This window comes from Stigmatopora argus, chromosome 2, assembly GCF_051989625.1.
Source record: "Stigmatopora argus isolate UIUO_Sarg chromosome 2, RoL_Sarg_1.0, whole genome shotgun sequence".
NCBI classification, from domain to species: Eukaryota; Metazoa; Chordata; class Actinopteri; order Syngnathiformes; family Syngnathidae; genus Stigmatopora; species Stigmatopora argus.
Window position 1 is genome coordinate 18,669,661 of NC_135388.1, and position 24,911 is coordinate 18,694,571.

Sequence of the window (24,911 nt, forward strand, 5' to 3'; positions counted from 1 at the left end):
GTCCAGTAACAGTGTATAGACATAAAGACCCTTTACTTGCCGAATAATTTCAGCTTCTACTGCACCGTGCATTTTATATTTGGAGTAGAGGTAATATTAATCATTCTCAATTAATATGTTTTTAATGCTCATGATGTTTTTATGTAATAAATTTGCAAATTATTCAATCATTTGGGGTCTTTCATTTTCTATTTATGCTTTCCTGTCCATATATGGCATTTAAAATACAGTGGGCAGCCTTATGGTGAGATAATTTCCCCTAGTAAAAAAAATTGAAATTCAATATAATAATAATAATGCTAATTGATGATGAACAGATTTATCAAGTTGTCAAAATAGTCTATCTCAATGATTTGATAATTTATAAAAAATAAAAAAGGCATGCAATTTACAGCCACAATAGTTTTGTGGGAAAACAAGACACAGGCGACTATTATGATCGTGTGGTTTATAATTTATTTCATAGCGGGCAAGTTAAGTAAGGGAGAGGTAACATACATTCCCATTGGGGAGAGAAGGAAGCAAACCAGTTAAACGTGGAGACGACACATATGCAAACATTTCTCTTTTTTCATAGAACAATTTGTATTTTTTCCCCAATAGTTTCAATAAATAACTTTCAGATGAAACATTTTTTGTACTGTGTCAATATTGATATCTTTAAATATAAATCTATTTAGTCTTGGACACAGTTGTTCTCTACGTGACTATTGGAATTAAATATTTTCTCATGACATCTGCATAAATAATACTGACAAAGAACGGTGCTGTACACAACATGAAAAAATGGTTCAATGACTCAGTTGGAGCTTAATAACTTACTGTGTTTATAAAGTAATAGCGTTGTGAGAAATAGTGTGATGTGTTGCTCCAAACAGAAATTGAGCATATGACGGTGACTTTTGGCTCAGCATGCCACCACACTGGAAAATTTGTATATGTGCTGTAACTGAATGTTCAATACATTTCTAATTTGACAGGAAAAAAAATGTAAATGAACAATTCCTAGGAAATTGATTTAAAAAGACAAAAAAGCTTAAAAAACACCAACACCAATCTGCGGCAAGCGCAATAAAGATAATATTACCATCAATATAGCAATAAAAGTGAAACCATTTACCATAATAAATAATGTAAGTAGCAAGCCACCTGTTACACACTTGGTGATATGGAAGATTGTATACCACATTTAGGATTGACACCAGCTCATTTAGCCATGCAGTCCAACCTCGAGGAAGAGTGAGGTGGACCAGTTTAAAGGGAAGCAAACACCTGATGTCCATCATGTCTGAGAGCACCTTGAAACCAAGAGAAAATGTATCCTGGGACAATTACAAGACACATGTTTGGGTTATGTGTGGGATCCTGCATTTGCATTCAACTTTTCAAAAGGAAAGGATTTCTTTGACATGATGGCGGCATTTGTGTTACTGAAACTAGGAAACTATGAAGGCGGTAAAGCCGAGGTGACCAAGACAACTAACTATGAGCTAGGATGTTATTGCAGATTGGGGGTGGACAAAAGTATGCAGTGCTATCAGGAACGTAATGGTAGTCACGTAGTGTCTTTCCTGTGGTGTGTAACAGTCTCGATGGGAATGACAGGAAAGGGACATAATAAACATCTTAAAATTTTCAACTAAAGCAATAAACATTTACAAAAGTAGATCTGAGAAACACATTTGGCAATATCACGGTATTGAAATGATTTGGCGAAGAGGGGAATGAGCAAAGGTTCCCACTTGTCAAGCTAAGAGGCTTAGTGACAAAATCTCTTTGAAAAGATAGACAAAAGAAAGATCATGCACTATAAATAGCAAACAAAAGGCTTCTAAAACATTCATAGGCATCTGAAAAAACTTTGTCACAATCACTAAATGCTTAAGACACATGACTTCAACCACGCACGCAATCTCTTTCTCGACACCAACTCTGTACAGACCTGAGGAACATTGTGTCACGTCTTGACGCTTCCACTGAGTGACATATGTCCACCTTACAATCCCGACGGAACAATGAAAACTAAAAAGCGGGAAGAAAATATGCTATTGCGGATGCAGGAAGTAGTAGAGTACATCAACCCGAGAAGATGTGCCTATGTAAAGTAGCTTCTTCTACAGTGTTATCTTTTGATTCCCTGCAAAGTTGTCGACGCTCTCTTTCGTAGAGTTAAGTCGAGGGATGAACATTGGCTGAAATGTCTCGCGACATTGTTTTGCAACGGCATTTGTGAAGCTACAGTTGTTCATTTCTACCCAAAAGCAGCACAGCCTCCTGGCATGCAGAGAGGTATCTTTTTTTGTACTCATTGCAATAGTGTGAAAATGCTATAAACATCATTCAAGTGAGGTGGAGGGACACCTGAAGAATGGATATTATTGATGAATTATAATATCAAGCTCTGTCATTAGGTCTCTGATGAGTGACTACATTCCATCGCATGCACATACTGTGATATGTTTTTTTGTTTTTTAAATATTTTCACAATTTTTCCTTTATCTTTCTTTTCTCTTTTTAATCAGGGTTGACCATACCACTCAATTTAGCATAAGAGTTTGTTATAGTGGACTAGACCATAGAGGACACAGTGTTCTCTTCAGGACAATGGATAGGGATAGATGTTCGTATCGAGTCAATGACAGGTGGGCCACCCTCACCGGGCGAAAGATCGTTGAGTTCCTCAGAAGATGACAGAGGGAAGGAGGGTGACAAAGAGATGCCAGAAGAAGGGTCAGCAGATCCAGCAAACGTGCGTGGGGGCTTGGGTACCAGGTTCGGCTCCAACGTTGCCCTGGCCAGAAGCTGTTTGTCATCAGGTTCATCTCCCACGCATTCAATGTGCCCAAGAGATCCCCGTCCTGACTCAGACTCTCCATCGGACAGATCCATTGGAGGTGAGCTGCTGCCATCTAGTTTAAACAAAGAGTCCAAGTACTGGGCAAATTCCAGCACAGTCCGGCTGGGGTTTCCATTTGATATCTGAGGCGGGGCAGGGGAAGTTGCTGATCTGGTCTCGGTGCTGAACTCCCACTCTTCCTGGTCGCCATCCATGGCTCTCAAAGTAATTTGTGGACTGCTGGGATCCTCAGGAGTACTATCTGGGCTGTATACGCCCGGCATCTGTTCCGACACTGATGGATCTCGAAGGTATACGGCAGGCTCCGCGTTGAAAGCCTCAGGGGAATAACGTCCACTGTACCGAGGTGTGGCAGGGGATAGCTGCATGGAATATTCTGGATTAGATACGGGGTCCAAAGATGTATAGAAAGGCCCAATCTCTCCTAGGTGTTCCGGTGTTGCCTGGCAAAGGCAGTCAGCAGCAAGCAGTTCAGTGCGAGAGCTGAGAGATGGATTCTCTTCAGGAATCGGGGCATCTAAAGGGAACGGGAGGCTACTAAGCATTGGAGAACCTCTGAGCGCAGCAGAAGAGCGCCTGGAATCAAGGCTATAGACAGATTCAGCGTCTGACAGGCTTTCCATGACAGCCAATGGAGCTTTATGGTCCCTAAGCTCCACAGTCAGCCGCTCCCGGGCTCCACGCAACACTACGGGAACTGGAGGAGGAGGACACTCAGAGAAACCATCCAGAGATATTTCAGACTGGGCACAGGAACTAGAGGAGAGGGCAAGAAAGGATAGGAGTGACAGGGAAGCAGGACTAACAAGACAAGATTGTCATAAATCAACTATTTGTACTAGGGAAGGTTTTAAGAAGGAAAAAATGGCAAATGGTCATCATTTAAACATATACTGAACGTACGTTGCAATATGGAAAAAGGTGTTGGGACATAAGTAAGGGTGCGAGAAGACCATATGACCCAGAACTTTAAATACGAAAGTGCATTGCACATCAAAACTTTAAACCTTTCTAGGCTCCCAACAAAGGTCCTCAACATAGTTTACTAGATTGTTAGCCAGGCCCTCTTACTGACCATATCATTTCTACCTGAGAGGAGAACCTCTTGCTGGGAGAACTTAAAATATTTGGTTCCATTTTCACATCCTGCTATCATAATTGGTATATTGTCTCAATACCTTTGTCCATATGGAAATTTTGCATAAGTAAGCCCAAAGGAGAAAGACTGAAAGGAGTGTGGTAGGTCAACATCCTATGTAGTGCTTCTAAAGTCGGAAAGGTAACATCAACTACTACTATCAAAACACAGACTTCAGACAGGGACGGAACCAGAGAGGGCTTGGAGAGAGCTGAATACTACCGTACGTTGCACTGTGGGACAGTGTGCATGCGTGCATGAGAAAATGGTGCAAAGTATGAAGAGTTAGTGATCACATGCTCCTCTTACCGTAACAATGTTTTTTGTCTTTTTTTTTGTAAACCAAACAAAACAGACAGGAATTACAAGTTTGAGAAAACAAGAGTAGAAATTAGTAGCAGGTAATGCTGGTTTGAAATTGAGTGATACTGTATGGGTGTTTATATAGGCATGCTTCTTAGCCCAACTGTTAACAGATTGTGCTAAAAATGCACGTTTCTAAAATATTTACGCAAAAAGGCAACAGTTTAGGAAAAGTATATTTGTAGCTCTCATTTCTGCTGACATACGCTTTGTAAGCTGTGAGGCCTTTCGGTAGTGTCCATTTAATTGCATTTTACAGTTTGACAACAAAGTTGCAGTTTTCATAATCGTTTTTTTTTTTAAATTATAGTTGCCTACGTACATACATTACGCATGAAAACTTTGTATATTTATTTATTGTGTTTATTCCAGATGCTCTGCTGAGCCAAATATATAAGGCAGAAAACGCTAAATTTAGTTGGTTGTTTCATTTCACACTGAGGCAGGCAGGTACTCTTGAGCCAGCAATTTACATAAACATAATTTTCTTATATCTCCCATCTAAATTGGAAGCATCACAGCAATGCAAATATGATTTATTCGCTGACTAAATTTCAGTTTTCCCATTTATAAAGAGATTAAGGAGGATACATCAGGGGTATTTTATCATTAATCTGCCACCTCACAAAAACTAGGGTTTTTTACGCTTTTTTAAATTGCCTTCTCAGTTTATATAAATCAATATGTTATGGAGGACGCTAAATATTTTAGTCCAAAAAACACCCACAACGTTACTCACCGAACACTACTGTTCCTGCGGTGGTGGGCTGTAGGCATTGGCTGCTGGGCTGTTGAAGATGCTGCCATGAACACACTCTCAGGGTTCAAGTCCACTTCTGTCGGGCTCACCATGATCTTGGCTGCGGAGAGCAAAGCTGTTTTTCCTTTGTTGTAGTTCTCCAGGACCTGTCACCAACACAGAGGTACACACATGACTGTAGGAACAAAGCAGAAGTGCTTCATCTGAAGAGTTAAAATAAAGTGAACGGAAACAAAAGGAGGATGAACATTGACAAAACTCAATTTCTACACAACTGTTTTTAAAGTTGCACAATTGATTCCTCATCATCACGTTATCTAGTATTTACCAATAACAAATGCACTGTCTACTGTATACTTTCCTGTCACCATTAGCCTGGAAATACTCACCCAATTTACAGGAAGGATAAATGGATACTAAGGTTCAATTGTTTATAATGACTTTAACCAGCAAGATAGTGTCTAAATTCCATGCTATGTATAACTACAGATACTCTAAAGCATTTATTGTGATAATACATAGTGGCTGAGATAAATGTAAGTGCATGCTAAAGGTGAGCTTACGCCTACTCCAACTGACATTAAACACCCACTGTGGAGTCATGTAAGCCTAAGGAATATTTTCAGGAGTCTTACAGTATTTGAGGAAACAGCATACCATATGATTGCAGGACTGTATATACAATTTACAACAAACCTCACTAGAACATCAACACAACATTTAAACATATATGCAGTTGGCTTTAATAAGTTAAAACAAATGACTGATGCAGGGAAAAATGGGAGTGGACATGCAAATGTGAGCACAAAAAAGAGATTGCAGAATGATGCATATAGTAAATACTTAAACTTGAAATGTTCAGAGAAGGGAATAATCAGTCAAAGAGCAGGTTTGCAAATAAACACAGCTTTGTTATACATTCGCTAAGTCTTGCCAGTGGCTTGCTCGTGCAAGATTGCTGCAAATGACAACCTGGAGGTATTTAGAACAGTGAGCAAAATAAAATAGCATAACTACAGTCAGAAAGCAAACTAACAAAGACCAGCACTAAATGTATAGGACGACTTGCAATATCTGCAAACTCCTTGTGCTTCCATTATATAACAGTGCTTGATGACAGTTATTTAACATACAGTGTGGAAGGTTCACTACATCCTATTTCTGTTTGAAAAAAAAAACCTCTCCTGTTTCTAGGCAGAAAATGGGGGAAATAATTTAATAGATCAGCATTAACAATAAGCACCATCGTTTTTCCTAATCTTGAGACTTGATGGTACCCAGGAAGGATAGAGAAAAAAAGACACGTGCCATACAAATGAAATCCCATCTGTGGAAGAAAGCGCAGTGAGTATAGAAGGAATTACAAAAGAAAACGTGTTAGAGGGAGAAAGTAAGGGAGTTCCATGCCACGTCACTTGCCCAAACATGCAAAGGCATAGAAAATAATAAACTGCTGAATGTGGGTTTTGGAGAAGGAAAGATGCAAAAAGAAATCCTTAATTAATTTTTATCCAGTATGCTCCCTACGTTAGTTTGAATTGCAGTGTAGAGCGAGGAATACCTTTAGTAACTGCAATATAAGAGTCATTTGCTCTCTGGAATGCTATTTTTTTTAAATTCCGAGGAAGTTGCCTGGACTTGTTCTTGCCCCCAGTCATAACTTTCTATGTGTAAAAGACTCACAATGAAGGCTTTGACAGCCAAATGTCTCAGAGAAAGAGCTTGCTCCTTTCAACGGAAGAAAAACGATCTCACTGAGATTTTCACAGTACCATAGGACTTGTCAGTAATATGATTAGCACATTTAAATTCATTTGTGTAGCTCTGTGTAAGTTAACATGCACAGACAGCACAAATGACTGTTGCCAGAAGTGAGAAAAAAACAATCTCAAAAAGCATCAAATAGACCCAAAAAAGGCTAAGGATAACATTGAACGCCATACAGTCATTCAACTACAGATATGTTGTTGAATTGTGACTCTTTTCCCATCTTTACTACATTTGTTTTCTCTGAACTCAATGGGCAAAATTTCAGGATTGGGAATTGCATCCACTATAAGGGTAGAGTAAGATGGGTCGGTTTGGGTTTGTGGTGGAATGCATAAATTCTCTGCAACTGAAAGAGATGCTGACTGGAGGTCACAGGGATTAACAACGTCCTTAAAAGAAGACGAAAAGACGGAAGGGAGATCGGCCAAGTCCGTCTCTGTAAGGGAGGAATTGTCAAACAGGTCGTTATAGTTGGGGGAAGACGGGTCATGGGCAATACTGTTAGCGTAGGACTCTACATTCAGGGTTAAGTGTACAGTGGTGCCACTGGTAGGCTGATAGACCCCAAGCGCCTCCACTTCCGGAGACTCCTGCTCACACAGAGGATTACATGGTTCCAGCACCTGTAGAGACATCAGAGGTTTCGCACACAATCACATAGTGCTACACTTCAATAAGAGTATACAATATAGGGAAAACGTATGTCCCTCTCTTTTCAAATTCTTATATTTTTGCATGGCTTCTGCACTTGAATGTTTTAGAATATGAAACATGGAAATAACAGATAAGGAAGCCTTTCACACAAGCATCTAAGTATCCAATGGAAATTCTCTCCCCCAGACTTTTTATTGCACCTTCTGATCTGCAGCATTCTTCCCCAATTAGTTGGGGCCACCCTCAGCAGCAATAACTGAGGGAGAGTTTCGATAGCTGACAATGGCTCTTTCACATCTCTGTAGAGATAATATTCTAGCCTTCTCTTCCTTGTTGGGTTGTTTTAATTCAGCAATAGTGGAGAGTTTGAAAATGAATGGCCTTCTATGAAGATTGTGCTGCATAATTTCAATCGAATCAGACTCATCCAAAACCTTCATTTTATACTTCAAGCCATTTCTATGTTACTGGTGTGTTTCGGATAACCATCCTGCTGAAGAAACCATGTGTGCTCAGCTCACCAAACGATGCCCAACCTTTATAATTGTTTAGTCACAGCAAATCATTCAGCCTATAAACAATCAATCACCAATAGCAAAGCAACTCTCAACCATCACACTATTAGAGTTGATGTGAAAATGTTCTTTCTAAAATCTGGTGGTCATGACACAAGTATTAATTAAGAGGCACAAACCTTCCAAAACTTAAATTTTCTTCTTGTCACTTTACTGCCTTTCTTTTTGCAAATATAAACTGAGCTCTTATGTTCTTTTGTTGACCAGCGGTTTTACCCTTGCAACTCTGCCAGCCATGTCATTTTTTCCAAGTCTCTTCCATATTGTTGAGTTGTGAACACTGACCTTAACTAAGTAGCCCGAAAGTTCTTTAAATGTTGTCCAGGTTTTTGGAGGAGTCACCACTGTGTCCTTGGTGGGAGATGTTTGCTAAAAGAGTCTGGGCCTAATCAGTTTTATATGCTATTAGTGAAAAAAAAAAGACTTTCTAAACAGGTCATTAGTGAGAAAGAAAAATAGATTTACCAACGGGAGGCCAAATTAGTTTTTCCACTGTGATTTTTGTGCGCTTAAGATATGAAATTCCTGTTTAGGTCCAGCATTTTATTTTACTTCGGTTATCATAGTCTGATAATAAACATGAAAGTGGGAAAAGTACACAAAAAATGACTTTGAAAAGGAGGGGACACTTTTCCATACCACTGTACATCTTCATAAGGTGGCATCGTCACCTAATCGAACCATCACCACAAATTTAACTCGGTAGAGGCGTAAGAATGGGCAATACACCAAGTGGTTTCTCCCCATGCAAACAGAATTCAGCACCCTGACACCAGAACACATTGTTAAACATTGCCATCGAATCAAACAGAAGAGAAGGAAGGACTCCTATGCTTTGCTATTAGTGCAATGCGGGTAAAAGGAAATGACAGGAAAGATGAAGTTTAAGGATGGATATTTCACACAATAAAGTCAGTTTGAATTAATGTAAATACTTATGGGGGCATACCACTGAATATTGGAGGTAGCTTTTTGTTTAAATTATTTCTGCTATGTTACATATTTCTGACTGCTATGGATGGATAGCTAAAACATTCAACCTTTGAGTAAGGAATCACTTTCAAACTATTTAATATTGATTCAATAGTACAATGGCAAAATGCTTTGTTTACTACTGTAATCAGTGGGTGTTGAATGGATAGTACACTGCCAAAGTATGGAGAACTATGTAGCAAAAAGATCCAATTTTTGAGAATGGGATAATTAAGTTGTGTGATGTAGCATGAGATGTTTACTTTGAGTTAGAATCAGTCTGTTTCTTTGTGTATATTCAATATTTGAACAGTGGTAATGCCCCATTAAATACAAATCTCAATCAACATTTTTTAACACTGCTGGATACCATTCAAACACCTTCACTCAGCAATTAGATAATTCCTATGACAAGCCAACACCACGTAAGTTAAGACAAACCACCAGGATGTGCATGGCGAAAACTGACCTTGTTTAGACCCTCTATCACCATATGAGGCATGTGCTCATTAAGCATGGCAGGCGATATGATGACCTCATTGAAGGCCTTGTTGTCCCCCCAAAGAGCCGAGTATGTTGGTTCCTCCTGCCCACAGCTACAAGAGAGTGTGAAAGATTTTTTTAAACAAATCAAATATGGCAAAATAAACAAATACAGTAAAACTTTGACATACGCGCAATTTGAGATACGAGTAAAATTTCAGGCAAATATTTATCTTGAGATACGAGACAAATTTTGATAGAGCATACAGCGTACGCGAGAGGCTGCTCATTAGAACATCATGGAAACTGTCTTTCTGGTCGCAACTCCCTCGTGTAATGTCTCTACGAGCACTGGGCGTTGCATTTCTTCAGTGTTTTCCCCCCCGTTAGTCAGTGTGAATGGCGGAGCTTGTTCGCTAATATGAGAGGAGTACTACTTCCCGGGCATGTTGGCAAGTGATCGTGCGTTATCCTATTGTGAGGACATTTGTGTGCATCATTTTCGGAATATTTTGAAGGGAAGACAAAAGCAAACAACCCTCAATAGGTTGCAGCTGAAGGTCAGGGTGGAGGCGGGGCAAATAGAGCCAACCCGGGAGAAGAAATGTAAAAAAAATTAAAACAAAATTAGAATTAAGTTTAGTGTAAGGTTAGATTACATTTATTTTTTAGTGTGTCTGCATCATAATCCAAGTTCATTTAAATTTGTTTGTTATATTACGAGCGCATTGCCTTGCAAAAAGTCTCTCTCTCTACCCCCACCCCTTCTCTCTTTTTGTCCCTCTCTCTCTCTCTCTCTCCCCTCCGCGAAATCCATCTACTTTTAGTACTATTAAACCACTAGTTATTTGTTACTTTGTTAAGAGATGGCGAATTAGAACAAATAACAATGTTTTTCCAATCCAATATCCTGTTTTGGTGTTTTTTTAGAGTGTTAGAACGAACTAATTTGTTTTTAGTTCATTGCTATGGGAAACGTTCATTTGAGTTATGAGTAAATCGACATACGAGCTCAGTCCCGGAACGCATTAAGCTCATATCTCGAGGTACCACTGTACATTAATCTAACATCCACCTCATTGTTTTTGAGACAACATGAGGGAGGCATTAATGAAGGGAACAATGCAAATGTGACCGACTACAGCTCGCTTAGAATAACCCATTAAAGCAGCAAAATTTAAGAGCATAAGGCATTAATGAAGGGAACAATGCAAATGTGACCAACTAAAGCTCGCTTAGAATAACCCATCAAAGCAGCAAAGTTTAAGAGGCAATTATAGTATATGTGGCAAAATAAAAAAATCTAAATGTAGTTAGGAACACAGAAAAATACCAACTGCAACATCTGCTTAAATACACATTGTTCACCATCCATTCTCTGTTAAAAACTTAAATTGGTGGTTGCCCACCAGTTGAGGTAAGGGAGTCAAAAAAACACAGGGTAGCCAGAGTGAATTTCTCACACAAAATAAAGAAGCGTGTATCTCTGAAATGCACTCTCACCAAGTCTCCGGTGGATGGTTGTGCACCACGTGGATGATTCGGCCAGGAGGGTAGAGGGGGGTTGAGGCTGAGAGGGCGATGCTGAGGTCACTGGGGTGGAGCCACAGACGACTGCTGGGGGGTGCTGCTTGCTGAGATGGGGGTTCCTCCTCCTCAAGAGGAAGCTCAGATTTTGGGATGCATTTGGTGCCTCCCACAATGATCCTCCACTGTGGCAATAAAAACACATGATGTCAGTTCCATCCATGAAATACTGCATTTTGCAGTAAAGGATTTTGAATATTTTACAGTCCATGAAATAATGTTTGCAAATCCATGTTACATTAATGTCCAGTAGAGATGAGACAAAGAGTAGCCTACCTTTGGCTTGTTACTTTTCTGTAGGACTTCTAGCAGATGTCGACGAAATCCCTCCAGTTGACACAAGCCCAGCCTAGAAAAAAAATTCTTCTGAGCAAGTGTGTGACTCTAAAAAAACTGAATTCCAATCTACAAGGAAAATGAATACCTTGGCACGAGGTCTTTGCCTAAAACTACCGAGGTGACAAACTCTTTGGAGTACTCCATGGCATCCTCACTAGTTGAAAAGAAGGTGAATTCATACAGGTAGTGAGAAATTGTTTGGGCATGCATTGATTATTCATATCCTCACTCATCAAATACCATCCAATGTGATTTGAAATACTAGCACAACTGACAGATTTATACAAAGACATATAGACCTGTCTGATGCAATATCACACAGTGCAACGAATAATTATATAACTTCATGGCGAGTAGGGCGAAAATTTGTAATTGGATTCATGTAGTCAATTAAATTTAAGCCATCCAATCCCTAAATTAAAATTACCTTCATATCCAAACACTACATTTTTTTTCCAATGATAAAACCTGTTCGGTTAATAATTATGTACATTTCAGGGATACTACCATCATTCAGACTCACTCATGTTGTCTGGTGTTTTATTATTTTCAATACATGCTCTTAACCACAGCTTCCTCCAAACACAAGGTTGAAGTAGGTATTTGAGTATATTATGTGCAAAATCGGTTTAACAGTCATCAACGCTTAATTAGTAACCAAGATTAATGTGTGACTAGACCATTCTGATGGTTGGTTCAATTTGGTTCTGTAAATCATAGATATAGCTACAGTCTTCCCTCGATTATCACGACTCCCGCGAATTCACTTATTTGCGATTTTTTTCTGCTATTAATTATTTAAAAAAATATATACATTATTATTTTTTAAGTTCATAAAAATGTGAAAATCCACGGTGAAACTCGTAAGCGGAAGTCACTCTTGCTACTCGGACTCAGCACTGAAGAGAAAAAAATAGGAAGTTATAATAGGGTTGACCTTACTTCGTGATTTTTCGACTATCGCGGCCATGACTGGTCTACATTAACCACGCTATTCGAAGGATTACTGTATATGAAATTGAGATGACATTGTACCTCATTGACGTGTATCAATTTTTCACAACTTAGCATGAGAATAAAAATACTGTGTGATGAATGGTATTTATTTTAGACATAAGCTACTCATTTAAAAAGGCATTACCTCCAAAAAGTTTTTGTCCATAACTGTCACAATCTACATTATGTGCAATAGATACTTACCTAAGAAGGCCACCGGGTGGGGAATAAGAGTAGCAGTGAAGTGTGGGATACTGAGGTCTCAGCAGGAAAGAGAGAATAGCAGCAGTGCCGGCACCAAGAGAATGGCCTACTATCACCAGTCCATAATGCATGGTGCCCTTGTTCTATAAGAGATGATGTGAATCATCACACTGCCACAGTAAAAATACTTTTCTTCCAGACTTCATTATCATTATGCTGTTGTTCTTGTGTTTTTTTTACTACATGGCTCAAACAAGACTAGCATTGTTATGAACAGTTACATAGATATATGTTCTTATCCATTAATCATCCAGACAATGATTGTGAATGTGCCAATGTACCAAGTCTCTTCCAAAAGCTTGTGACAATATCATTTCCTGCTCCAGTTTCTTCTTAATGTACTCTGCCGAGTAAACCATTCCCTATGACGAAAGACAGAAAGATTACATGTAGTGCAATAGAAGATAGAATTCTGCTGCACAAGTCTCAAAGTAAAGCATCAATATTCTGTATTGCTTATTCTGTGCTAATTTATTCATTCATTCATTTTCTGAACCGCTTTATCCTCACAAGGGTCGCAGGGGATGCTGGAGCCTATGTCGATTTTGCCTGAATTACATTCACTCTGGAAAACTCCGCAAATGGGACAAGGGTACTCCTGAAATGGAGTCGACGGAGGTTGGCAGTTTTGCAATTTAATAAATCAGAAATATTTTTGCTCTCACCTTGTGACCAAGCCAAGTCCCATGCTGATCCTCCACTGGTAAACGCTCAGAATCCCCCGTTAAATCAGTCAATGCATCCTGATGCCACGCACAGACACACGCGCAAATCGAGATAACAAATTAAAATAAGGACAGAAAACATGTGGTTAAACTATAAAGTACTGCAACAGTACATAAATATATATGTATGTATATATAAACATATGGATACATCATACATACACACGCACACATATATACAAATTTTATTTACACTTACAGGACATTTTAAATCAGAGTACTGCTTTGGTATTATGAAACCACAACGACAAAAGGCAAAGGTAGAACAAGTTTGAGATGTTAAAGCTTTGTAGGGCAATAGTAATATTCACCTTAAGTGACAATGTTCCTCTGATACTGATGATAACCTTCTTCTTTTCATGATCTACTGCCACAAAAAAGGGAGTCTCGTACACCTGGAAGATGTATAGAAGACAAAAATATATATAGATAAGAGCCGAGAGTTACAGCAAGGATAGACTGCGGAATTGAATGCATTATTTGTTATTAGTTGTATGCGTTACTTTCAGTGAGGTTTCACTTATTTAAATTAAACATGCAGAAGAAAGTCACAGGCATTAAACCATTTTTTTCCAAAAATAAGATATTAGCAGTCTAATAGGGGTCCAAAATAATGTTTCTACTCAAAATAAAGTTTTGAGATTTAGTCAACAAAATGCATGACAAAGCAGTCTCAGTGGACAATGGCAACCATTAAGACTGTACAAATCTCCATCCATTCTCCATATCTCAGCAACTAAACTGGTGTGTGAAGTGTTCTCAAAACAGATACAAATAGCAGCCAAAACGATAAAAGACACTGAAGCCATCCATTAACACTCAACTGTTTCAACAATGATGTATCTTGGCATAATGCATTGCCCACTGAGGGATTTTCTTTCACATAAATTCTGGACTCTATTTTCAACACCTAGCATAATTTTGGAATGTCTTGATTTAAACAAAATACACTGAATGAATTTCACTAGTTAGGTGTCATTTATACTGCAACTGTGCTATTACACTGGCATAACAGGGATTGTTGCAGGAGCTGCAAATAATGTATTTTCTTTTCTACCGGAAGTATGTCAAACTGTTAAGTCTCCAGCAGCTTCTAAATGTTAGTGTTTGCAGATTTTACCCAGAGATCCAGGGGTCTACACTGGTTCAAACATTTGTGCACATTCATCTCCCATAGCGTGCATCCTCGTAAGGAAGGCGGTGGGTTGCTGGAGCCTATCCCAGCCGACTTCGGGCAAATGGCAGACTACAACCTAGACTGGTCGCCAGTCAGTCAAAGGGCACACAGAGTGACAAACGACCACCCGCACTCACAATTATACCACCACCAGCAGGAATTGAGCCCGCGCCTGCCCACATCAAAGTCAGGCAAGTGAACCTCTACACCAGGGGTGTCAGACTCGGGTTGGTTCGCGGGCCGCTTTAACGTCAACTTAATTTCACGTGGGCCGGACCATTTTAGATATACCTATTTAGATTATTTTTTTAATAAATGGATTAAAAGAACTGGATTTAAAGCCCTGAATATTCAGTTTTTTTATAGATCTAAAACAATGTTTATTTTAGCTTTTCTTATATATTTTTCTATATATATATATATATTCTTATATATATTTAATCCAAATATTTTCCAAAATGATTTTTGAACTAAAAACACGGAAAAAATTGATTAATAAATTACAATTATTGATTTAAAAGGGGGGAAATCAGGAAATGTAATATACATCTATACTCTGCATTTTAATTTGATCCTAAAACAGAAAGTCGGCACTCATAATTTACTTTCCCGGGCCACACAAAATGATGCGGTGGGCCAGATTTGGCCCCCGGGCCGCTACTTTGACACCCGTGCTCTACACCATCAGATGACTCAACATGTAGAGATGTAAAATCTCTTCCTCTAACTGCCAGGCTATAGGGTGAATTCTGAAAAGGAGTAGAACTTAAAGGCCCCCAAACACATGGGCGGGCACGTTACTGAATTCAATAGATGGCACTTCGCTGAGCCACAACCCACATTCCTTTATTTTGTAAAATACATTTAAAAAAAACACAAAAACATTTGAATCCCATTTCGCTGTAGGCAAGAATACTACTGTTCTACAACCAAATGACGTAAAAAAAACCCGGAAGGATTCTGTGTACACCTTCTATGTTTAGTTTCATTACTGTGACTGCCAGACTTTATTTTTCCAAGAAATTCAATTGTTTTAACAGAAAATAGTTAGTGTTGTCTATGAAATTGGAAAAACACAAACACTGCCAATCTAAGCCTGTATTTTTTTCCGTCCAAACAAGTGACGAGCTTAGAAATGGAACACATCCAAGGAAGAGGATTCAGACAGCAAGTAGTAGTCTATTCTGCTGTTTTAATCCAAATATTTTCCTCAAGACTGCTTTGACCAAGTGAAAAATGATGTGTGGGTGGCCAATGAGTTGGGTTGTATTTTGAGCTAAACTGCAGTAGAATATACTGGTGTTTGATGGTTAGCTTCCCTAGGCAATGGCGTGGGAAACAAAACAACATGGCTCTAGAAGAAAATAATAAGTTTAATTTTAGATGATAGATTTTCAGATTTTCAATCGACGGGTTTGCTTGTAGAGTTGACGGACGTAAATGTAAGTTACGATTCAGTAGATTCCATGTGAATGGAGCCAATGATGCGTCCATGCCAGGACTGTGTCTCCTTTTCATAGTCACGACAGCCACGTTATGGTGCTTCAACCCCCAGCTCGAACTTGTATGGTACGATTTTATTTTTTCTGGAATTATGACCAACTTCCAATATTGTATTGCATGAAAAAATAAGAACTCTTCTACAAATGTTGTTTCTATTTAGGCATATGCCCTCTGCTGGCTCCTGTGCTCGTTCTTTTTTAAGAAAGTTGATGGCAAAGTTACATGATTTTTTTGAGGGGGCACAACTTTCATTCTTATAGATCTGCATGAGCATTGATCGTTTGTTTTCAAGTGTTTGACAGGTTTCTATCATTCAACTGTGCGTAAAAGTCCATGAAAGTGTCCCTTTAAACTTAAAAATTGCTATTGTATTTGTGTATGTTAATTGTCTAACCCAATTGTCTCGTAGTGAAACTTGATTTGTCACTTTACAGAATTTACTTCCATTGTGAGAAAGCCAAGTTGGCGTAATTCAAATTGTTTATTTGATGTGTGACTTTGTTCTTGATGATTTAATGCGTTTATGCAGTTGCTAAGTCATGGAAACATCTGCCATAAGTCCCATGCCAAACTGTTTTAGTGTCTATGTTAATACCAGACAAAGTTGGAACTCTATAGTGGTGGAAACAACAGAGCAGTGGAAATTCTAACATGTGGCTCCTCAGGCCTGGTCTTTAACTTAAGAATTTCTGCTAGTCACACTTAAGTCTGGTCCTACATTTGCTTTCAAGTGTTTGAAATGTCTGTAGGTATCGAACTGAACAGTGACTATTTTAGGCAACCTATTAATTCACAAATGTTTTTAAAGGTGAAGTGCCTGTCTAGCTGTTTCCTTTTACAGTAGAAACTTGATGAACATTTCTTCATAAAAACAGCAACTGATAAAATAGAGGAAGTACATACTCAGGACCGACAACTGCAATTATGATAGAATACAAACCGCATCATGGCAGGAAGTGTAGACTATTTGAACCTGCTTCAATTCCCGGTCCAAGAATTGTCTGCGTATGGCTAAAACATTACAACCACAACAATTGTCCTCTTCCACTGTCACTGACTGGGACAAACGTGAGCTTGACACAGTTGTGCAGCTGAGAAGAGAAGAAGGAAGAAAACAAGATTAGAAAATATGAAGAGGCACAAAAGGAAATGACAATTTATGTAAAATACTTAAATGCATTGCATTCTGTGTAAGAATACTTGATCAGTTCATTCTCAGAGGATTACAATTTGTCGAGTGTTGATAAATGTGAAAATATAATCCTTAAATATGTGCCACAAGAGATGCATAGGTTAAACTAACTCCAAATTGTGTGGGTTTATTTTTGAGTGCTTACGGGCAGGTGCTAACAAGGCGACAGAGTCCACAGGCTGGCTTTCTCATTAGGTACATGGGCCAACCATATGCAGCCAGAGCAAAGAGCATATAGTAGCACACATCCTTGTACATGCCCATCTCAGTCTGCATGATAATAAAAATATATAGGGACACAAGTAAGAGACAATAACAAGGAAATACAATTACACCATTCAGCGTATTAAACCATTAACTGTATGAGTGAGGAAAAATAGAATATCGGATCTTTGTCCAGGTCAACAAAATTGTTCATGAGGAGTTTCTGTATTGTAATAGTATTGACTTAGGTGGGCAGTGTGAAGGAGAGCATGGTTCAAATTTACATTCATCTATTCATATGTTCACCATATACAGAGCTAAAGACTCACCGAGTTCTTAAGATCCAGGTATCTGGTGTTTCGAGTTACAGGCATACCAGACAGGAAGGCTAAAATATCATTGTTACTCTGTTGGATGAAAAACAACAACAATGCTATTTCAAATAATCATTGATTATTGGTGTCTAAAATAAGTACTATATTTATTTACTGGCTTCTTGAGGCTCGTGTGCATAACATTCATTAATTTTCTGTATCGCTTATGCTCACAAGGGTCACGGGACGTGCAAAACATGTACCATTTACACGAGTGTTATGAATACATTATCGTACCTGGTCAAGGATGGATGATCTTTTAGACCTTTGTGTTTGACGCAGGAGAACCAAGCCAGCAATAATATCACTAGGAACAATGTCCAAATCTCTAAAGAACTCTGCGAAAAGGCTTGCCACTTCTGAATATGCATCCTGCAGACGACAACAGCAAATGTTAGGGAATGCTATGCTATGCATTTCAGACACATTAAAAGAGCGATACACGGGGTCCTTGGTTTACAAGAGAGTGAGAGATCCTCAAGTGTGCTCTGGGGAATTATCCAGTTTCACTTCCTTTGTTTGAAAATGATCCACTCATCAATTCTCTACACGACTGATTCTTAATAGGGTAGCAGGCGTGCTCGTGCAGCTGACTTTGGGCAAGAGCCAGGGTAAGCCCTGAACTTGTTGACAATCAATAGTATGGCAGAAATACAGAAAACGTTCACACTATAATAAAGGAAAGTAACCCCTGTCACCTAGCCACAAGTATAACATGATGCAATGAATAGCATTAAGTACTTATGCCATCTGAACACAATGTACAGTGGTACCTCAACTTACAAGTGGTTCTATATATGAAATTCTCTGGTTACGAAACCAAGACCCAAGTTATGAATTCAAACAAAACGTAAATACATTTCCCGAATCTGTTATTTTATTTTGAAATATTTGCTGCAGCATTGTGTTACGCTTGACAATCTCCCTACACTCCACTATCCTCCCATTGGCTGTCTCACAACAACAACAACAACAACAACAACAACAACAACAACACTTGACCCACGTTCAAGGAGGACTCCTTGGCATTTGTAAGTTAAAAAAGAAAAAAAGAGCTCGTCACTGAACGACAAGGTACAATGACTATTATTCCTTTGGAAAGAGGAGGAAGAAATTGCAGTAGATACAGTGATGAAAATGATTAGTATTTTTAAAAAGCAGCGCCAAAGGGGAACGTGAACCCAAGCAGGTAAGAAGCAGAGGCGATTAATAAAGCAGGTGAAAACTTAAGTGCAAAAAATATAAAACAAAAAAAGTCAATAAAAATAACACAATTTATTTAATGCAAAGTAGTTTTGAACTCATAATTTGAAGTTGTTTAGAGGTGTGTGTATGTGCATGTGTGCGTGTGCTTTGCCTGTAATAATAATAATAATAATAATAAGACATAGGCCCTGTCGTCATTATGAACAACACAAAAAGCCTACTTGTCATCACACGCAGAAACTGCGTGTGACGAAATTGGTGGTGCTTCTCCATAAGCTGCGTTTACTCGGCAAAAGACCTAAATAAGTGCAAGTGACGGACTTGTAATTTGGCATTCTGCTGTTGTGGATACAGGTCGCTGTTGCCTATCATTAGCTTTCCTCACACTTATGCACATGCACGAATAGACAATGTTTTTGTAAGTTATTCATTTTAATACAACAGTAAATAATGTTCTTGTCATTTTCTCTCGTTTTGGTGTGTTTCTCACATCCTACATACAAAATTGTTAAAATGTAATTTAATTTTGAGGAACTTGGAATGAATTAGAACATTTATATATAAAATCATGCTCTACTGAAAAGACAATCAAAGTTAAAAACACGTTTTAGAACAAATTAATTTCTTAAGTAGAGGTACCACTGTACTATGAAGTCTACACATGACCAATGGTCCTTTTGAGTTTTGTTGCCACACATTACAGATCACTTGCTGCCCCTATTGGTGTGTGTCATGGCATGACACTGGCTGTAACATGAAGAATTCAGTATTTTTTGGACCCAAAGAATGCACGATAAAAAGGGGGGGAATCATGAGTCACAATGGAGTATAAATCGCATTTTTAGGGGGATGCATTTTTATATATCAGAAACAAAGATGATACGTTAAAGTAATAGTAAAATAGGGAACAACAGACAAAATTGGCACCTGTTACTGTAACACATTAAGAGTATTTCGGATAACTAAACCCTAAAAACACAACATAATCAGAGTGAAAAAATAAAAAGACATAAGTCGCAGGCCTAACATAACCATGAAAAAAAAGTGGAAAAAAAGAAAATACGGTATATCAACTAAATATCCCAAAGTTTCTCAGACAAACACCCTTTAACAAGCAAAAAATAACATGTTAAATAAAAAATGTTGAATCAAAAAAGTACTAGAAAACAATTATAATAAAAAGCAATTAACAAATCCATTGTTGACATCTTCTGATCAGTGAATAAACTCCACATTTATGTAATTCATAACGTTAAAACATGTTATGCCAGTACCTTTGTAAACCGAGGACCCACTCTGTACCGTTATGCATGTATTAGAATACATTATAATTCAGTAAAATGAATTGACGTGGCTCACTGATTGTGTGTCCTGCGCTCTTGTGCAGCACATGAAAAATTTTAGTCTCCTGCTCCAACTGCTGGCCTGGCCTTCCTCAAGTCGATGCCTATAGATGGGGTGGAAATAGTTAACTAAGCCAAAAACAGAATAAAATAGGAATATGGATTTTTCAAAAAAAGAAACAGGATTGTTTGTACCTTAGGGTGTACGTTGTAAGGTTTCGTTGACGCCGACGAGTTGCTTTCAGTTTGACAAATGTGCGACCGGTCGGATCAAATGTGCACATAAGTGTAATGCAGACGCTGAATATTACTAGCCAGTTGCATGCAACAATTCCTAAAACAGAATGTAAAAAATATATATAACAGCGCAGTCAAATACAAAATAGATTAATGTGGATGTGCACTGTGTACCAAGCATTTTACAGTACAAATTGTATTTGAAATATACATGCTGTTAGAAACACAAATCCCATGGAGCTGAATTACCAAAAATATCCATTTGGAGCCACAGATGATGAAGGATTATAAATATAATTAATCCCAGTGGGATGTAATAATCTACCTTGACTTTGCGTTTGACTCACCCAAAGCTAGGTTTTTGGCTGTGACATCTGAGCATGGCTGATAATACTGAACAAGCCAAGCAATTCCAACTACTGCATACACAAGCTCCACCAGGAGAATGGCTGAAAAAAGGAGAAAAATCAATCGGGAAAAAAATCAACTCTTTTTTCACCCAAAATAAAAACATAGAACTACAAAGTCAAGTACAAGTATAAATAAGGTGATATATATATATCTAAGTGACGCAACTTACCCAGTCGGATATATATAACATATTGCACAGCTTCCCTGGGCTGTGTGTAGAGGATACTGCCTCTCATACTCAACCACATAATGGCACTCTCACAGATAAGGCAACTGACCAATATGCCTAGGTATCCTCGACCATGGTCCACCAGTGTTATAGAACAGGACTGGTCAGACCCATAGGGAAGGCCGAACAGAACCACGGACAGAACTACCAGCCTGAAAATGACACCACAGTAAAATCATGGCACATGTAGAGCAGATACCCCCCCCCCCCCCCCCAATCAATTAACAACTAAAATTAGATTAGATTACATTTTATTTATCCCGTACTTGTGAAATAGGTAAAGCCAATACAAAAACAGGCTCACCAAATGCAGTGTAGCAGAAACAGGAAAAGGGCAGGCAGCACCAGGTCATCACTGCCGACTGACCAGCGCCGCCGAAACATCACCATGCCAGGCATTACTGCCCTGTGGGCAAGTCAAATCAAGTATAAGAGTGATTAGGGGGCACTGCACCAAGAGCACTAAAGGTTTTTTTTTCATGAACAATTTATTAAAGCTCCATAAAACTGTGCATACTGTATAAGGGCATCTTGCTGAAGAGCTCAGCATTACAATGGTAAACATTGTAATACATTATATTGTGTGGCTACCATGGCAACCAGATGCGCACAGGTGTATGTTTAACACAAAAATGATGCTCCTATTGCAAATTAGTGGACTTTTTACTCCTATTAGGTAGGCAGATATAACATAATATAACTTTTTTTATTGAGTATTATTGAAAAAAGTTCCTTCCTATTTTAATGTCAGCCAGTAATATTGAATCAGGATTCAGTTGTCAAAAACTTAAACATTAAAGAGAAAAAGGTGTGTGTGTGTGTGATAATGTGAGTGAATCATGTATAATATAAAGTACAGTGGTACCTCGTCATACGACCGTTCGTCATACGGAATGCTCGTCTTACGGGGGAAATTTCGATCGAATAATTCGCCCGTGATGCGGTCAAAATTTCGTGATGCGACCAAGCCAGGTTGCCATGGCATTTTTTTTGGCATATCTTTCGTGTATAACAATATTTACGAGCACCGGATGAGCTATTCAGACCAGGAAACGCACAACGCGCATGCGCGGTGAAAAGAGGGCTTTCTGGGTAATGAAGTATACTCGTGCTCGCAAAAGCATCCCCGGTAGCAACTCCATCATAGGCGCCGTTCGAGGGGATGCGAACACAGATGCTACAAGCTAAAAGGAGCCGCTAGCCAGCGCCCCCGAAGCTCCCATAAGCAACGGGGCGATCGCTGATAAAAGACTCTGCTCGTTGGCTGCTCATAAGAACATCGGGGGCACTGGCTCGCTACAGCATCCCCGGTAGCAACTCTATCATAGGCGCCGTTCGAGGGGATGCGAACACAGATGCTACAAGCTAAAAGGGAGCCGCTAGCCAGCGCCCCCGAAGCTCCCATGAGCAGCGGGGCGATCGCTGATAAGACTGCTGCTCGTTGGCAAGTGGTTGTGCGTTCTCCGATTGTGAGGACATTTGTGTGCATCATTTTCGGAATATTTTGAAGGGAATAGTACGACAGCAAACAGCCCATGGATAGCGAACGTGAGGGTGGAGTGTTTGTTCTGTTTACGAGTGCGTCGTGTGGAAAACAAACCGAAGCCCCCCCCCCCCTTTTGTGCGTCTCTCTCTCCCCTCGGCGAAATCCACCCAATTTTAGTTAGATTAAACACTTTATTTCTATTAAACCACTCGTTATTTATTACTTTGTCAATATATGGCGAATTATAAGAAATAAAACATTTTTTTCAATCCAATATCCTGTTTTTGGTGTTTTTTTTCTCAGAGAGTTGGAACGAATTAATTTGTTTCCCATTCATTTCAATGGGAAACTTTACCTCGAGTTACGAGTATCTTGTCATACGAGCTCAGTCCCGGAACGGATTAAGCTCGTATCTCGAGGTACCACTGTACTATAAAAGAGCTATATAAACAAAATGCATTAGTATTACTGTATTTGTTGATGATATACGCATGTGTAGGTTACAATCATATCTTCTGCACAAGGTAAAAAAAAAAAGAAAAATCTGTGTGCAAATTAAGATCACTTCTTCCAATCACTCTTTTTCTGATGATTCCATGGCTTCCGGAATAAACATTTGTTAAGTAAGTGAAATCACCAACAACTGGACTTAAGTGTACAGCAGATATCGGTCAACAACAGAATGATGGAATATGAATTTAACTATTCGGAAGAAGTCATCATACAAGCAACATAATTCAAAATACTAAGTTTGATTCCTGTTTATATACTGCAGGAGACATGGAATTATGATCAGACAAAAAATGCAAATAAAGTGGAATTGACCGAAAGTAACCTTAGAAGTAAAAATGATGGCAAGAAATATTCCTACTAACTGGTATAAACACGGCGGGCGAGTGGTTAGCGCGTCGGCCTCATCCTGATTCAACATTTCTGTGTGGCATTTGTATGTTCTCCCTGGGCCTTTGTGGGTTTTCTCTGGGTACTCTGATTTCCTCCTACATTCCAAAGACATGCATGGTAGGCTGATTGGACACTAAATTGCCCCTAGGTATGAGCGTGAATGGTTGTTTGTCTCCTTGTGCCTCGCGATTGGCTGGCCACCAATTCAGGGTGTCCCCGGCCTCTGGCCCGAAGTCAGCTGGGATATGCTCCAGCACCCCCCGCGACCCTAGTGAGGATAAAGCGGTTCAGAAAATGAGATGAGATGGTGTAAACGCTTCCCTAAGCAGATTTGAATAATCGTGTTAAAAAATAAAGGACTGATATTTTGGGGTTATTTTGGTCATTTCAGCTATGAATTGGATGTAAAAAAAAATGAATATAAGAACAAGTACAAGAGTTTGAGGATTATTTTACTTGGTGAGAAAAAAGGAAAAACTGAACATGCTTTGACAATGGTCATAAACCCTGTAAAATAAAATTCCTTCACATCACCCTGGTCATCTCTTTGCTGAAAAGCACAGCAGACCGTTTATTGGAGTTGCCTCCGGGATGAAATGAACTGAAAACTCAAAGCCGCAGAAAGGAGGAAGAAAGAAAGGAACCACAGAGAGGCTGATGCATGCCTTATAATGAAAACCAAGGCTGTATCCTTTATGGTGAGCTACTTTAGTAGAACTGTTAAAAGATTTCCTTGGTCCAAACACCATAAAAACATCCAATCTATTGTCCCTTGTTTTAACAATAAATATAGGATGTACAAAAACGAGATTCCCAACTAAACACTTTATTTTTCTCCGTGTGTCGCAATATTTTTTTCCCAACACCTTTGCAGTTAACAGGGATTCATAAAACAAAAATACCATAATTTCCTCTTAACAGACGTGGAAGCGTCTCCTATAAATGCATATTCTCCCGTTGACATAATCATTGATAAAAACCTTATACAAGATTCAAGTGAAGGTGAGTGCTTTCCTAATGATGTGGAATGTGCTATCATACTGTCATGGTATGTATTTGATCACTTTTTGTTAAGTAAGTATAATCACCAACGACTGGACTTAAGTGTACAGCATGAATTTAACTATTCAGCAAAAGTCATACGAGCAACATTATTCAAAATA

General features: G+C 38.9%; 1 protein-coding gene across 3 annotated transcripts in view; it reads right to left on the minus strand.

The window, feature by feature from the left end:
• Positions 1-439: 439 nt before the first annotated feature.
• Positions 440-24,911, minus strand: part of dagla (diacylglycerol lipase, alpha) — a 37,603-nt gene continuing 13,131 nt past the window's right edge. For 2 of the 3 annotated variants that reach the window (XM_077623361.1, XM_077623353.1), the window contains exons 3-22: positions 21,664-21,765; positions 21,300-21,511; positions 21,067-21,168; positions 20,678-20,816; positions 20,499-20,586; positions 18,171-18,305; positions 17,889-17,966; positions 17,501-17,625; positions 17,104-17,254; positions 13,795-13,878; positions 13,424-13,501; positions 13,040-13,120; positions 12,699-12,841; positions 11,584-11,652; positions 11,436-11,508; positions 11,076-11,284; positions 9,559-9,685; positions 5,098-5,264; positions 4,305-4,322; positions 440-3,613 (exon numbers count right to left, since the gene is read on the minus strand). In XM_077623361.1, the coding sequence (XP_077479487.1) occupies positions 2,569-3,613; positions 4,305-4,322; positions 5,098-5,264; positions 9,559-9,685; positions 11,076-11,284; positions 11,436-11,508; positions 11,584-11,652; positions 12,699-12,841; positions 13,040-13,120; positions 13,424-13,501; positions 13,795-13,878; positions 17,104-17,254; positions 17,501-17,625; positions 17,889-17,966; positions 18,171-18,305; positions 20,499-20,586; positions 20,678-20,816; positions 21,067-21,168; positions 21,300-21,511; positions 21,664-21,758 (3,219 nt within the window). In that variant the 5' untranslated portion in view covers positions 21,759-21,765 and the 3' untranslated portion in view covers positions 440-2,568. The remainder of the gene's footprint in view (positions 3,614-4,304; positions 4,323-5,097; positions 5,265-9,558; positions 9,686-11,075; positions 11,285-11,435; positions 11,509-11,583; positions 11,653-12,698; positions 12,842-13,039; positions 13,121-13,423; positions 13,502-13,794; positions 13,879-17,103; positions 17,255-17,500; positions 17,626-17,888; positions 17,967-18,170; positions 18,306-20,498; positions 20,587-20,677; positions 20,817-21,066; positions 21,169-21,299; positions 21,512-21,663; positions 21,766-24,911) is intronic. The other variant, XM_077623372.1, reaches the window with a different exon arrangement.